This window comes from Pogona vitticeps, chromosome 3 (genome assembly GCF_051106095.1).
Source record: "Pogona vitticeps strain Pit_001003342236 chromosome 3, PviZW2.1, whole genome shotgun sequence".
Taxonomy (NCBI): Eukaryota; Metazoa; Chordata; class Lepidosauria; order Squamata; family Agamidae; genus Pogona; species Pogona vitticeps.
The window spans coordinates 188,745,202-188,762,129 of record NC_135785.1 but is presented as its reverse complement, the minus strand read 5'-3'; the positions used below and the strand labels follow the sequence as shown (position 1 = coordinate 188,762,129).

At 39.2% G+C, this 16,928-nt stretch overlaps 1 protein-coding gene across 3 annotated transcripts in view; it reads right to left on the bottom strand.

Annotated features, from left to right (window-relative positions):
* The window catches only part of PDK3 (pyruvate dehydrogenase kinase 3), a 52,701-nt gene that overhangs the window by 13,712 nt on the left and 22,061 nt on the right, over positions 1-16,928 (bottom strand). For all 3 annotated transcript variants that reach the window (XM_020789146.3, XM_020789147.3, XM_078390453.1), the window contains exons 2-7: positions 16,763-16,904; positions 16,018-16,089; positions 12,091-12,275; positions 9,852-9,941; positions 1,365-1,442; positions 755-831 (exon numbers count right to left, since the gene is read on the bottom strand). In XM_020789146.3, coding sequence (XP_020644805.1) covers positions 755-831; positions 1,365-1,442; positions 9,852-9,941; positions 12,091-12,275; positions 16,018-16,089; positions 16,763-16,904 — 644 coding nt within the window. The remainder of the gene's footprint in view (positions 1-754; positions 832-1,364; positions 1,443-9,851; positions 9,942-12,090; positions 12,276-16,017; positions 16,090-16,762; positions 16,905-16,928) is intronic.

Genomic DNA, 16,928 nt, shown 5'->3' with positions numbered 1-16,928 from the left:
GCCCAATTGTAGGCTAAAATAAACACACATTTTAGCAAGGATGGAGGGATTAGCTAATACAGAAATAATAAAGAAAAACCTTTGTTATAAACACATTACTAGGTTTTCAGAATTGTCATGTAATAATCCACTAATTAGATTCAACTTTTAATTAGAAGGAACTTGGCTGGATAGTTCAGTAGTTAGGTATCTGGTTGAAGAACCAGAGACTGGGAGTTCAATTCCCCACTGTGCATCCTAGAAGAGCTACCCTGTGTGGCCTTGAGCAGGCTACACAGTCCCAGGATGTCCCCAGAAGAAGGGAATAGTAAACCACTTGAGTTCTCTTTACCTAGAAAACTCTGAAAAGGGTTGTTATAAGTCAGAACTGACTTGACAGCACACAATTATCATTATTTAATCAACTTGCCATCAAAGATTTACACAAATCTGCTGTCACTAACATAACTTTTTTTTGTACAGCTGCTTACAATAGCTCTTCAAAACATTATTTTGATGTCAAAAGGAGAATGGACCCATCAGCCACTTAATTTATTAGAGGTTTTGCCAAACAGATATGGTAACTAAGAAAACTGCACACACTGTGGGAGAATGAAAGGAAGAATGCCATGTTCCTCAAGGATCAGAGGCAAACCTTCACAGGAACATGAAAACACAGCTCTTGACGAGTAATCTTGATCACATTTTCCCCCCAATACACTCAGTGAGAAGCAAAATAAAGTTAATCTACCTACCTCTATATTATTCTACCTACCTTGAATAATTCAAAAAGCATATGAAATAGATGTGAGGGCACATAAACTACTTGAATAGGTTTGCCCGGTGCTTTAGCTAGAAAAAAAGGAAACGTTTAGTTAACTGAAAATTCATTAGTCCATAGTTTCACTCACTTCATATATTGGAAACCTGAAGAAAAAAAAAAAAAACACCAAAAACCCTATAACATACATTATTACGTTTTTCATCTCCTTTCCTTCCTTACATGTAATGGACAGAAAGCTTAGGTAAAAGAATTATGGAACCACACCTACATCAGATCATTTACAAACCACATCATCTTGGATATACCCACCTCTTTGGAAGTATCTAGTATTTTTCTGGATCCTAGGTCATGAAAGATACGTAAGTAATTCACCTAGAGTTTCACTCATTTTCTTAACTAACTTTCTACCAAAGCTAATAATTAGTTATCTGTGACTTTTAAAAAGTGAAAGTAGTAAAAGAGAAGTGGTACGTTCTGCTGTGGTAAGTTTCCTGTACAGTTGGCAAAATCTTGATCTCAACAACACATGCAGCAACTGATTTCTGTAAAAATAAAGAATTCTCTACAATTCGCAAAATGAAGAAATAAAGTTCAGTGATACCATTGAATTCTTCAATTTCCAAGTCAGGAGCTACCAGATAATACTGCTCACACAACATCTTAGCGGTTGCAAAGGCATCTGTAAGAGAAGAAAATAAACATATAGAGCTAGGCAACTTCGTAAACACTCAGAAAGGTATAAGTATCCATCAGTTTAAACAACTCCTATGAAGACTAAGCTATACTTAATATGTAAAATCCACGATTAGATATTCTAAATATCTTTTGCTTTGCTTTAACCAGCTGATGGAAAAGCTCCTCATTTGATTGGAAAATAAGGAAAAAGGGGTTTAAAGCTTTCTCTCAAAATGTTTAATAGATTTAACTGATTCTTTCCAAGAACTGCTCCTAGCTTTATTCCTAGCTCTACTAGGATGAAATACATGACCATTTCCCCTTGATGCTGCAGTTTCCAAAATTCAAAACATAAAACGTTTTAACCATAAATGAATGGGAAATTCATTGCAATTCTGCACCACCAACAGAAAAAACTAGGAATCTATTTTTCTTTTGCAGTCGCAAATCTGTTTTTAAATATTCTAAAATTCATTTTCACAAGTTCAGCCAATCGCAGCATAAAAATACATGCCAAATTCTGTGTCTTAGATAAAAAAGCAAAAAATTACTAGTTGAAAGAGCAGGTTTTCAGGCCCAGGTTTTAACACTCTTTAGTCAAAAAAGACAGGTTACTTACCTGTAACCATGGTTCTTCAAGTGGTCATTCTGTGAATTCACACATATGGGTTTAGTCTGCGCCTGCGCTGACGTTCTCGGAGTATTCTAGAGCTAACAGTAACAATCTTGTGGGACGATCTCCCAAGAGGCACATGCTCCTCCCACCCAATATTCCCCTCAGTTCCTGCAATTTGTCCGCCAGGCACAATAGTTGTACTATAATAAGAAAACCGTAATGGACAGAGGGGAGGATGGGTGGGTAGTGTGAATTCACAGAATGACCACTTGAAAAAGGTTACAGGTAAGTAACCTGTCTTTCTTCATCGTGGTCTTCTGTGAATGCACACATATGGGTGACTGGCAAGCTTCGCTCATTGGCCGGTGGGACGTCACGGTAGGAAGGATGCCCACACAGTTCTGCCAAATCTAATGTTACTGCACGTTCCTATGACTAGGCGGTAGTGTTACGCAAAGTTGGATGGCATGGCTCACAGTAGATGTCGAGAGACTTGATCCTACTCTGGATGTAGTCAAGGTAGGAAGTGCTCTGTGGAGCGAGCCTAAAGCCTATTAGAAGGCGAGTTGTCCGACTGCTGGCAAACAATAGATACAGTCCGTACCGTCGAAGTAGAGATGGATAGGACAAAGCTGGACTTTCAAAATGACAAGTATGAAAGCATAAAAGAACTTTCCATTTGTTCAAAAGCTCTGACAGTATACAGACAACGCTGGTGAGCATATTGTGGAGCATGTGCTCTATAGGAAATGAATGGTAAGATGAAGCATAGATAAATATGACAAATAGCCAACTAGGATAGGAATGAAACATTAAAGTAGGAAACGGCTTTATCAGGAACTTCTGAATAACAGGTGGATCGGATTACAATCCGTCCACGTCTCTGGTTACCATGACAGATATGACAGCCACTAGGAAGGCTGTTTGAAAGTGAGTAATTTCGCATCTGAGGATAAACGGGCTCAAATGGCCGAATGAATTTAGAATGATGTATAGACCATTGAGGAACAATGTGTTTACATGGAGGACAGGTGGTACTGAGTCCTCTGAGAAGACGTTTGGCAACAGAGTAAAACAAACGTCCTACTGGACCAGAATCATCTGGCCAATGGGCAACAGCAGCAGATACATAATATTTGAAAGGCCATGTAGGTAGCACTTTCAAAGGAAGTTAGTAACATGGTTATTTGTTTTAGTATACAGTATGTAAAAGATTTCACTTATTTATATATAGACATAGAGCTAATGGTCTCCGAGCTCAGTCGAACACTGATGTCAAAGTGGGAACATTCTCCAGACTGTCAAGTTCATGGACGATAGATCCAGATGGTAGACCATCCCTCTCTCCAAGTTAGGAGGCGAGGAACCCGAGGGAACTGACATGTGTCTGCCGATGTCAATCTGAGGCAGACGCATTATGGCTACCTTGGCAATCATGGAGGTATTTGGATCATGTTCTATTAGGAATGATGGTGATGAAAGGCTATCCCTAGAATAAAAGATATCATAGGGAAGATCTGTAGCAGATTCCCTGTCCATTGACATATGAACGCATCCCTGACGGTGTGCTTGTCTGCACCTGTGCAGGAACAATAGAACGTTAGTTGGCGTTCAAACTCCAGTGATATATCGATGGTCGGTACTATCAAAAAGTGACAATACCGAACTTGCAGTCACTTGGGAATAGTGACCCTGCTTGTGGTCGAACAGCAAGGGATACCAGTATAGGAGTAGTTCAAGGCTGAGTCTAGCTTGCTGTGGTAGTCAAGCCGTAGAGCAATGAATTTGAGGAGATGATTACTTCATATAGAAGTTTCCTTTTCGTTTTCTTTTTCCTTTCCTTTTCTCTCTCTCTGTCTCTCTCTGTCTCTCTCTCTCTCTCTCTCTCTCTTTTTTTTTTTGGAAGGAAAAACATATGCTGTAGCACCCGTATAGGTAGATGGCTATATCTTGTAGGGGAAGGATTTAAACTGACACTTTGTACGTAATGAAAGAATGGTGTAGACGATTAGAGACGAATGGTGGAATACACATGATAAGATTTCTGAAATAAAAAATAGTACGGATGACTCCGTCGCTTCTATGTCTATAAAAATATAGAAGCCACTGCACAAGCCCGATGTTGGAACTTGGATCATGGTAATGTTCAGGAGGTAAGGACCCCTTCCTGGAAGGTACAGAAAAGGGAGTAAGCTTGATCGTTAATGAACAAGGAACAAAGTCCTTTTTATAATGTAACCTTGAGAGATATGGTAACATTATTGGATGAACAGAGTTGTCCGGGAGGCTGAACAGCCGCTATGGTTGAAAGACTATAGGTAGAACCGAGAAAAGGGCGAAAGGGCTGTCCATCCACAAATACTTTGCCTGCTGTTCGTATTTTGTGTGTGTGTGTGTGTGTGTGTGTGTGTGTGTGTGTGTGTGTGTGTGTGTGTGTGTGTGTGTGTGTGTGTGCACGCGCACGCGCGTGCGTGTGTTTAAGTGTCATCAGTCTAGACTGACGAGACTGGTACCCTGGAAAGGGAGATATTCAACTCTGTCCTTTGCATTCATGCTGAGCCAGTGGATCCTAACTAGGTGAACATTCTAGCAACGTTGAGGATGCCACAGTATTTAATACCCTTTACGTGTCTAGCTGCAATCATGTATTGCCTTACTGGAGTCGTGATCTTGGTGTGAATAGTTATAAACTCTGTTGTAATGGATTCTAAGATAGATAGCATCCTAGACTATAATCGCCCTTGGTAGGCGCCTATTATGACTCATGGTTGGGTACATGAAGGAGAAACCATTGAAGGGAATAAGTCTCCCTGTTAAGTATATCGATGTTTCCGTATTTATATTAGTAGGGTTCCAGGAAATCATTTCCCACTTTGAATAAACCCTCTATACAATGATAGAAGTGGGATTGGTGTCACCCTAAATTTTATATATCCTTTCCACGTACCTTGTATGTGTAAAACATTCATCCCCCGATCTACCAATAGGTCTGGAAAAGGGGGAATCCTCTACTCACAACGAACAAGATGTGGTTATCGAAGACCTAAGCTGTGCATATGCAAACAGTACATTGAAGGTGAGAGAAAATGATAACGGACTGCATCATACGGAAGGGACATCAGTTGGAGGAATTCCGAGAGTATGCTCAGAATTGGCAGGAGGTGAAGTGCAAGCCAAGATCGGTCGTGCCGAATCATAATGGGCTAAGATGGATCGAAATCTGGGAATCATATATTTCCGTCAAAGTGATAATACGATAAAGAAAAGAAGAACAAATTCTTCTCCAAGTTGAGGTTGATTTTAATGGGCCTCAAAGTAAAATGTGTCAGCATATGGGAATCATCTTTCCATGCGAAAATGTAAACTTGGTAGAAGCGTTGAAGTTCCAATGGAAGGCGGAAAATATTTACCTTGCCCCCGACAAACCCAGTCCCAATGGGTTTGACGAGAAAGGGACCCGTATATGAGCAGCATTCAGCTTGCCTATGTAGAGTCCGATCATAGTATGGCGTGACATGAAATGAATCGCCATTAGAGAGGTATAGATCCTTGCCAAGGAGTGGTTCGTACATGTCGATGTACGAACATGTAAATGTACATGTATTGGTCCATGCCGATGTATGGCTTGATCATCTCTCGCTCGACCAGAATGGGCTTAAATACGAGATAAACTGGGATATGAGGAGTATCGCTCCATGCTGAAGTGTAGTTTGTCTATGTTGAAGCCGATCAAACAAGTGCTTTTTTTTTTTTTTAAGAGATGGCCCGGCATATGAGAAGTATTGGTCCATGCCGAAGCGTAGCTTGTCCATGTAGAGCCCAACCAGAATGGGCTTTGATATGAGATAGACCACCATAGCAGTAGTGTGGTACGAGATGGATCAACATAGGAGAAGTAATGTTCCATGCCAAAGCATAGTTTGCCCGTGTCGAGTCCGACCAGAATGTGCTTTGATACGAGATCGGCTGACATGTGAGAATACAGCTCGATGTCGACGTGTAGGTGACTCAAATGGCTTTTGATATGAGAAGGACCGGCATATGAGCACATAGCTCGACGCCGAAGCATAATTTATCCATGTGGAGTCCGACCAGAACAGAGTTTCACATAAGATGGACAGGCATACAAGAACATAGCCCGACGCTGAAGCGTAGTTTGTCCATGTCGAGCCCAGCTATAAAGGGCTTTGATGAGAAATGGACCAGCATATGAGAACACAGTTTGATGTCGAAGCATATCGATGCGGGAGCAAGATGCTGGGGACAAACTGGATTGTTTAGGTTGTCTCTGCCGATCCTCATGTGAGGGAAGACGAGCCTCGAGGTCGAGGATTCGGACTGACAAATGCCCGCCCTAACACAGGGCTACAAAGGGCCATGGCCAGACTGGATGTCAGCGCAGTCACTGATTGGCCAGAGAGGCTAATGGGCGGTCTCGAGTCTATGCAGGAGAACACTGCATACTGTGCCTTTCAGAGGCAATACGCCAGCGCCCATAGACGATTCAGTCTCTCTTTGAGACATGCCTCTCTTTTTCTCTCCTCAAATGCCCATCCTAACATAGGGCTACACAGGGGCACAGCCAGACTGGATGATAGCACAGTCACTAAATGGCCAGACGGAAGAGAGAGGCTACTGGGCGGTCTTCGAGTGTATGCAGGAGGACTCTGCATACTCTGTTTTTCACAGGCAAAACGCCGGCGCCCGTCGACAATTCACAGTCTCTCATTGAGACGTGCCTCTCTTTCTCTCTCCTCTGCTCGTCAAACAGAGACAGAGACTCCAACTCAAAACTACAAATGCCCGCCCTCCTGTAGGGCTATAATGGGCCACGGCCAGACTGGACGGAAGCGCAGTCATTAACGGCCAGTTGGAGGAGAGAACGAACCGGGCGATCCAGGATTTCGTGCAGGGAGTGCTCGCACGTCCCCTGTTCTGAGGCAAATCCGCTCCGACGATGACTCTTCTGTTGAATTAGGCGAGATAGAGAAAAATGGGGGTGTCGCTCGATCTATTTCTCTAGTATAATAGCCAAAATGCAATAAGAAAGCAAACTCGTAAAAGCGAGTCCGTGCGGCTGCATCTATCTGGGTAAAACGTGGTTTATCCAGGCAGAAAAAACATAAAAATGTCAGAAAATGAAAAGGCTGAGGAGGCCAGAAAAGGCGGGAAAACTTGAAAGAAATAAAACGGCTGAATAAAAACAAAACCAACTCAAGGGGGGATCGTAGATAAATAATTGAGAAGGGAAGTATCCAAATAAAGGGGAAACGATGAATAAGATAAAGGAAAAAAGCCCATGGAATAGCTCTGATTCTTCCGTAGAACTACACAGCATGGCGGAAAAAAGGAACTGAGGGAAATATTGGGTGGGAGGAGCATGTGCCTCTTGGGGGATCATCCCACAAAATTATTACTTTTAGCTCTAGAATACTCCGAGAACGTCAGCGCAGGCGCAGACTAAACCCATATGTGTGCATTCACAGAAGACCACGATGAAGAAATATAATTTTTATGAAATTGGTATAGCTCTTGGTAATAGCAATTGGTATGTGCTACTTGTGTGGCCTTAGACAAGCTGTACCAGCACAGAGAATCTCCGGAAGGAGCAGTACTGCAGTGAAGACTCTGCTCACTACCTGAGTTTGATCTGGTAGCCAGCTTAAGGTTGACTCAGCCTTCCATCCTTCCTTTGCCAAACTGAGTATCCAGTTTCTTGGAGGTGCAACATGTAGCATAATTAAATTGTAAACCATAGTGCTTTAGGCACTATGTGGTGGTATATAAGCAGCACGCTTTGCTTTTTTCCTTTATTTTGTACATAGAAAATCCTGGAAAGGGTAATCATAAGTAGAAATTATGACAGCACATAATTATTATTCATTAATAATTGCTACCTAGCCTGTAAGATCAATTTATTTTAGCAGTAGTTAACAATGCTATCTTTAAGACATTGTGCACAAAAAAGCTGTTAACATACTTCTTGCACTCTAGAATACAGTTCAAGCAAACATCCATACAAATAAAAGAATGTGATATTAAGCATCTTCCAGGACTAACTTGTTTTCAACAAACACGCAAAAATAAAGTTACACTAAATAGTGCAAGTGATTATTGGGTCTGAAGAAGTGAATATTGGGTCTGAAGAGGAAGAAGTACTAATCAACATAACTTCAGTAAGATCACAAAGATTACATTTCTTGCTACTTTAACTGTGTTATATCTCCATCTAGTGACAAAGAATGTCGGTACATTACAGAATCTGTCCTGTCAGTAATCAGCCAGGGCCTGCAGTACTTTTTACTTAAAGGAGTACCTTGGTTTACAAATTCAATGCATTTTCCGGGACGTTTCGTATAGCGAGAAATTCACAAACTGAAACGTGGCTTCCCATAGGAACGCATGCACAGGGTGGCGCTATAAACCTCTCAGGTGCAATGCATCCTGGGAAAACTTGCTTCGTATTATGAAAAAAAATTGTAAACCGAGGCATTCTTTTCAATGGATTTTCTTTCGTAAACCAAAAATCACGTTAGCCAAGCATTTGTAAATCGAGGTACATCTGTATTTATATATTTACATTGTCTCCTCCCTCATATATCCCAGAGCTATAATTGCACTTAATAATGAGCTTAAAGACCACCAGTAGTGAATAGTTAGTTGGACTGTGTTACTTGGCCTGCGGTGTAGATGTTTGTATTTTTAGTGGGGACTTTTAGAGGGTGGGGAGTGTTGGGGGATTTTTTAGTGGGTGGGGAGTGTTTGGGGAATTTTATGTGTGTGCATGTGTCTGGTCTCTGGGTGTCTGTGAATTTCATTGTATGGATATACTATGTATATACTTACAATGACAATAAAATAAAATAAAATAAAAAAATAAATAAATATATGAGTACTGACTAAATGGCAGCACAAATGAAACATCACTTGGAATTATTTTCTAAAATAGCAGTCAGAACAGAAAAGGTAGCATGTGAAGGCACATCTGTTTAGAACTATAACAAAGTATTGAAGGTCTGAAGTACAGTTAAAGAAAAAGACTGAGGGTGCTCTAAATTAAAAATCAGGCAAAGGTAGGAAGCAGAAAGATTTAAAGGTGGGAATGTTAAAGTCTCAAAATCCTGGCTAGTCACTTTTTTGCACAAGCTCTGATGTCTTGAAGTAAAGTTAGTCCTTTGTAAACCAGGGCTGGCAAATTAGAAATCGTCCTTGGGGATGAATATTCCCCTTCTCTCTCATTCTTCAGAGCCAAGACTCTTCTCTTCCTCGCTCTGTTTTTATCCTGATTTACTGAGATCACTACACTACCAACAGAGACCCCCAATTTAAACAGGATATGAAAAGGGTCTGAAAGTTTCTGGTTTAAAAATGTGACTGATATTAACCATGGTTGGCATCAGTGAAGGAATAATGCCTACAGGGGAAAGAAGAGAAAAACTGATAGCTGTTGGCCTTCATATTAAAAATAGAGATGGGCATGAACCTTGGTTTGACGTTTTGTATCAGTTTGTAAGTGTGGCACTACAGGTGCCATGCATTCCTTTCCCTGACCTCCCCTGCTGGATTCCCCCATCACCAGGGCGTGAGCTTCTCTCCTCTTCCTCTCCAGTTCTTCAGCCAGCCCCTAGCAGGAATATAGACTTCCCAGCCCTGCCTCCTTGGGAGGTGGGGGAAAGGAATGTGTGGCACTATGGTGCTGTGCTTACAAACCAGCACAAACCTCCAAATGGAGGTCCATGCCCATCTCTGCTTAAAAGCACAGATACACTATCACTTTTAAATTCAAAGTAATCTTACCTTCCACTACATCAGACACATTACAAGTAGGATCAATACTCCCAATATGTTTGGGATGAGCAGGATTAGTGACTCCACCAAAAAGCAGTGCTATGGGGACAAAAAGGTAGCAGTTAATTGAATTAATGCTACTTTTTAAAATAACACAGGAAAAGGCAAGCTGATTACAAGCACAGAATTCCCAAAAACATTCTACAAGGTTAAAAAACAACAACCCCAAATTAGTTGTGTTCTGAATAAAGGGTGCTTTTGGTGGTTAAAAAAAATTCTCAGTACAAACAGACAAGACACATATTGGGGACCATTGTTCTGGTTCCTAATGTCTACTATGATGCACTGCAGCTACTTGTTTACTGCAAAGCAAAATGGCAAAACAGAAACCACGGCACAAATTAATGAGTCAGCAGAGGTGGCTGCTTTTCTTTACAACTGTTTCTGTGAGCTCTTTGAACAAAAATAAGATTATTCTGGAGGAGCATAAAATACATGCACTACTCTAGGACAGTGGTTCTTAACCTTTGTTACTCAGGTGTTTTTGAACTGCAACTCCCAGAAACCCCAGCAAGCAGAGCTGATGGTGAAGACTTCTGAGAGTTGCAGTCCAAAAACATCTGAGTAACAAAGGTTAAGAACCAGTGCTCTAGAAGATATTGCAGGATGGTTACTACAATCCATTTAGGAAGAAAAGATACAAACAAGAATTAATTCGTGGACATGCTCTTGGATTAGCGCAAATACTGTAGTAGAAAAAGATCACACTCAGACATCCATGAACCTGGTGCACTGAACATATGTGTGTGTGTGTGTGTGTGTGTGTTGATCTATCTATCACACCACACCTGCCTTCCTCCATCATCACTTTCAATGTATGAAAGCAACAGTGTGAGGGTGGGAGGCTATTCAATCTGGGTAGCTCTCCCAGTATTACCTGAGCTTTGGGACTGTGCTAGGTGTGAAACACATCCAAATTTATTAACAGAATGTGCAACTTGCATCCTGGAAGTCTGCACTGCATATATGTGCACATGTATGTACCACTATCTGAAGAATAAAAAACGAGTTAGTATCTTTGGGAAAGTTTTTGTCTTTTATAAAATAGGAAACAAATTATTTGCAATCACCATAACAGAACTGAAATTGGGTATGATATATACAAATTAATTTTAACAGTGAAGGTCAAGCCCTTGAGGCCGTAGAAGAGACCCATACAAACCAAGCCACTTCTATAGCAGTAAAAACAGTTCCTTCTGTTTGCTAACTCCACTGGGGGAAAACAAAGCTAGTACAGTCATGCTGACAAAACAATGCAGGCCAGACTTCCTTAGCTGCTGGGCAGTGTGTGGGTCAGATGCAATTCATGTGGCTTGTTTTTTCCACAACCTGCTGAGTAGTGACTTGGCATTCAGCTGCTAGAGACATTCTGAACTGGCACTGCTGATTGCTTAATGCACAGGTACAATAAGTACTTCATGCCAAACTAAACACAATTTAAAGGTCCCTTTGGTTTAGCAATGGTTACTTAAACCCAAATGTACCCTTTAATCCTTTTTATCCATGTTGTCCCTTGCTCAGAAATTTTATATGGAAACTGTTTCCAAGCTCCTTTCTATTTCTAGCCTCTCTCAAGGAGCTAAAGGGAAAACATTCCAGTAAGCCAGCTTGGCATGGGATGTTTTTGTTTCCTTTGTCCGCCACTGTCTTTCTTTTCATGCCAAATAAGAAACCAGATTCTTCTCCCTCTATTAACATTTTAGCCACTTTATATCCAAATTTGTTTGATTCTAACAACACAACAACATGCAGATCCACGTGAATGAACTGTGCTAACCAAAATTCTGCACTGCACTAGAGTAAGTCCAGAGCAATTCAGTACTGCCATGCTTTTTAAATACCAGGATTTAAAATAGCTGGGTTCAAATCCATGACCATGATGTTAATTAATGCTTAAATTGATCACACACTCATAATCTAAATAATTTCACAGTACTGAGAAAATAAAAAGAGAAAGCGATACAAGCAATCTTATACAAATTCCTTAAGGAAGCATGGACTAAAAGAGTTTAAAAATAAGGATTTGGAAGGGTTAAAAACAACCCATGCTGATTAAAATATACTTTATTCCCACGTGTACATCAGATCTATTTAATGGTGTAACAAAAGGCAGAGCAGCCCTGTCTCTTGCTTTGCAATCAGGAAGTCTAGCTATTACTTGAAGAGGAGAAAGAAATAAAATACTTACTATGCTGGTTAATAAGCATCCGGAACGAGATTCGGTTGGTGTAGAATCTATCTAGAAAATACTGGATATTACTGCTCACAAAAGGGTCAAAGCCATATTTTTCCTTGTATTCAATTACTCCTTGGGCCATAGTTGGAACAACATCATTGTGCCTGTTCCTGACTTTAATTAAGATATCTAAAAAGCTGGAGGGAAAGGGAGAAATCAGAAATGTTGCTATAGTAAATGCAATATCCACATTTCAAATGATGGGTTTAAAATATTTAGTCTTCTGTAACTTCTGCAAATCATATTCTAAAACTTCTGTAAATCATATATTCAAAGGAAAATTATGGGCCTGTAGGAGAAAGGTCACCTGGCTATTTCAAATAATTATTCAGACTTCAGTCTTCCTCATCTCTGCAGGTCATGGTAATGTGAAACTCAGCCTCCTGCCTACTCTGTTCTTCCAGCCTGCCTCTTCTGATCCTCTTTTCATTTTTGTCCACACCTGTCTCAGTTCCAGTTAACTTGCTCAGAACCCTATGGTTTGCCTTGATCTCATTTGCTGTGATCTCTCCTAGGATCTGGGTACTTCAGACAGTGGAACCAGAGAAGTTATGGCTGCTCTAGCATATACTTTAGGACAGTCCAGGGCATGAAGCCCATGACTTGAAATAATCCTTTAATATTTACAAAATAAGCAAGCCAGAACATAAACCATAGTCAAAGAAAGCTAATCTTCTACATATTTAGCATTTAAAGGCCTAATTGGGATAAACATTTGTGCTGAAGCTAGACTGGGTTTCTTCATGCCAAAAACTTAGAGCACTAATCATCATCATCTGTGTGAGGGGCTAGAAAAATGGAAGCATGGTGTCTTATAACAGACAATCTTAGGAATCTTGCATAATGTGAAAGGGACTATTGCTTTTTGTCTGTTTTTAATCTGAAGACACCATATATATAAGAACAGAGAGGTTGGGAAACACCAGTCTGAAAATGAAAACTACATGAGAAGCCACATGGAAAAGACAAGGGTAACTGGCAGCCTGGGGAGGACACGTGTATTCTGCTTTTAAGGGTTCAGTGTTCCACAATAAATAGATAATGATGAAACACACAATACAGCCCACATGTCTACTTATGCCATAATGATAGATTAAAATTTAAATATATTGGTTAACTTTTAACCTCAGTTTCTATAAATCCTAACAGTTATTAAGGCAGTGACCTACTCAACAGAACAGTTGAAAACAATTAGATAACATTTATGGTAAAATGTCACAAATTTTCCTTCCACAATTTTTACAGATCACATTTTTTTATATATTTATTATGATATATACAAGATAGAAAGGATCATTTCAAAGTACAATGGAGGGGGAAAAGCCTTTTTTTCAGATGTTGTGTATGAAACTGAAGAGACCTTTTCATAGGCAACTATGAAAGATATTGTTTAACATATTGATCAAAGTAGAACCTACATGGAGCATTCTGGAGAAAAAATAGACTCTCATACATAATATATAAGGCCATCTATATAAAGAGTGTAGATGATTAATAAGTAAAAATTAGAATGGAATTATTCCAAGAGAAGACCTGAAAATACAAGATTCACTGTTTCGAAGTAGAATAAGAAAGTATCTATAAGCAAGAGCAAATTTTAACTGTTAACCAACATTGCTACTTTATGACTTCAGGCTCCAGCTATTTAAAATATGCAAACAGAAGTGCATGTTTTTTTGCTTTTTTTGACTCCCCATTTCTCAAAGGATATACAGATACCAAATCTCTATATCTAGTGGCAATTATGTTTTCTCTTTTCACCCCTTTCCACAAACATCATGTGGGCTGCCTCCTCTTTAGTAATGTGTCCACTTAATGGGTATATTTTAGTATTAAGAGATATCATACATCTGAAATGCAGTTCATTTAACTCTTGAAAAATACTGCTCAGATGGATCAGCTTTATGGATAACTTAAGAGCCAGTAGATCAAGACCATGCAAATCAGGACTCTGCACTTAAATTATACATGTCTCAATGTATCCTAGTATTTATTTAGCTACAATACTGTTTACTGTTGTACAACACAGGTTATAAAACTACTCAGAACTTGGCTGTCAGTCTAATAATCCATACGTACAATGAAGGGAAACAAGAATATTGTAACCAGAACAGGATGGTGGTAAACGTGGTGGAGTCAATTAGGAACTATATTTAACCAAATCAGAACCTCTTTCTCACTGTATATCATTTAATACCTGGCCAACCAACAAAGACTTAACGGGAGTTACACTTAAGTTTTCCTTTCCAAGCTGGCCTTTCTTTCTTAAGGAAGAAAAGGAGGCCTGATAATGTGTGGCCAGCAAGACAGTCTCAGGGCTGAGCAGCTCTTTCCTTCCTCTATACTTAGCAAAAGCAGAATGATGCAAAAATAATGCAATTTTTCTTCCATTTATACAGGTTACAGCCTTCTTTGGATTACAGAATGCATACAACTGTTTCTCCTTTCTGACAGGACTTATTTTTCTTCTGCGGGCCCAACATAACAGTTGTAACCCTCATTTTCAGTAATTATCAGATTTAAACAGTTGCATAAGTACACTAAATATTTATTGCAAGAACAAGAAATTACTTAAATTCATTATCTTACTTTCACGAAGAATGTAAGCTCTCCAGACATTCTGATCAATTTCATTCCCTATATCTTTTGCTGAGAAGATATTCTAGTCCAGAGGGCTGCCGAGATGTAAATATAACCTTTTCTAATAAAATCATGTCCATTTTCCTTGCAGGTACTTTTCTAACATACAGTACATTTCTGATTGTAAAAGAGTGCTTTGCTGCTCTAAGATATTTTACTTTCCATTTTCCCGTCTAATCAGCAATGCTTAAGTACCTTGCAAATTCCTCATGCAGTTTTCAAATGATCCATTACTCTAAAAATAATAACTGAGAAATCTGAACAGTAACAACCTAATCCTAAACCTAAAACCTTCAAATTGCACAAGGAGGGTTTTAACCTCCTCACCTGCCTTGCTGATTGGACAAGCACCCCTTCTTGAAAATTATTTAATGCTTAAAAGCTTCAGCTAGATTAGATCCTGCTGATTCTATGAGGATCTGAGAGTTAAGGCCAAGAGAAGTCCACTCCTATGCTTTGCTTTCTCAAATGATAGGGGAGAAAATCATTTTTGTATGGTAGGTGATCTAAGTATTAGAGCACCCCTTCTTACAGAAAAAGATATAAAAAACAAAAATGCAATATGTGCACATATTACATTTCTACAATTTAAACCACTGTAGATACGCTGGCTCACATGGATTCTGGACACCATTTATTTTCAGTAAAAAATCGTTTTACCCATTTAGCTAAATGGAAACAACTTCAGAAGAAAACAACAGACAGCATTTAACATGTATTTCCTTTTGTAGAAACAATACCATTTGTCTATCTCATTGTTAGTAAGGAGAATTACAATTTAACAATTAACATTCACCTTAAACTTGTATAGACTTGGAATAAAAGTGGTGAAGTGGTAAGAGTACTGGACTCAGATCTGGCCAGATTCCGATTCAAGCTCCCACCAATACTTGGAACTCACATGGTGACCCTGAGTGAATCACACAGTCTCAAACATCCTACTTCACAAGAGTATTGTGAGAGTAAATAAGACTGGAGGAGAGTCATGTATACCAGTTTGGCTGAATTATAACCAAGCTATCACTCAATCAATATTTAATTAGTTTATTAATGCATGCAGTAAGTGTAATTAGAAAATTGGCAATATTTTCTATTTAGCTTATTGTTCTAATGAAATATCTACTCATGCCAATAAAAGTCAGAAGTGTTCAGTAAACTATAAAATATAATTCTGACTTCAGCCACATTCTAGTAGAAGTAGCCCCAAATTTTATTTATTTACAACAACCCACCACTTACTTATCTAAAACATGTGGATCTTCCGGACTTTTATTTTCATATTCTAAAAGCTCAAGAAAGCTCTGCATATACCTGAAACAAAAGTAAACAGGGAATGTTAGTATCAGATTAACTGGGGGAAAAGACTTGAAAAATATATAGATGAAAAGGGAAATTATGCTTCAGTTTACCAGACACAAGCCCTATCCGATGGCAATTTTTAGAATATATATTTTAATTGCATTTTAATAATTTTGCCTTTGTATTTTAAATGTTGTAAGCCACCCAGAGACCTTCAGGTAGTGTGGGTGGCCTATAAGTTAAATAAATAAATAAATACTTAATTGAACTGTGCATTACGACAGCCTCCTTCATCTATGAATGCTTTCCTTGCACTTTTAGAATCCTGGAAGAACAACTTATATACACCTTCCTTCTGCATCTTATTCTAACACTTTGAAATTTATTAATTCAGGAATATGTGGATATACTGTACATACAAAAATATTTATAAATCCCAATTTATTTGTAGATGCTTTTACTATAACAGAATAAAACTCATGAAAATTGAGCTGAGACACGTTGTGAGTAGAAGAGCTAAGAGAGGAGACTGGAATGTATACTATGGGAAAAGGATTTTAACAAGGACAACATGGAGCAGAAGCCAAAGCCCTGAATTTATTATATGCAATGTCACTAATGCTAGACTATAACTTAAAAAAACCATCAGGTTCACACAGATACTCTGATTTTTTTCTGCACTTACCAGCTCTGGACTAGCTTAACTGAAGGTCTATTCAGCAAGTTGTCAGGCAACAAGTTCACTTCTCTCATGGTATTAGCAAGCCGCACAGGAAGTTCTTTTCGCAGAAACATATATGATGTTTTTTCACATGCATTATCACGCCCTATGGAAAGCAAAGACAATGCAG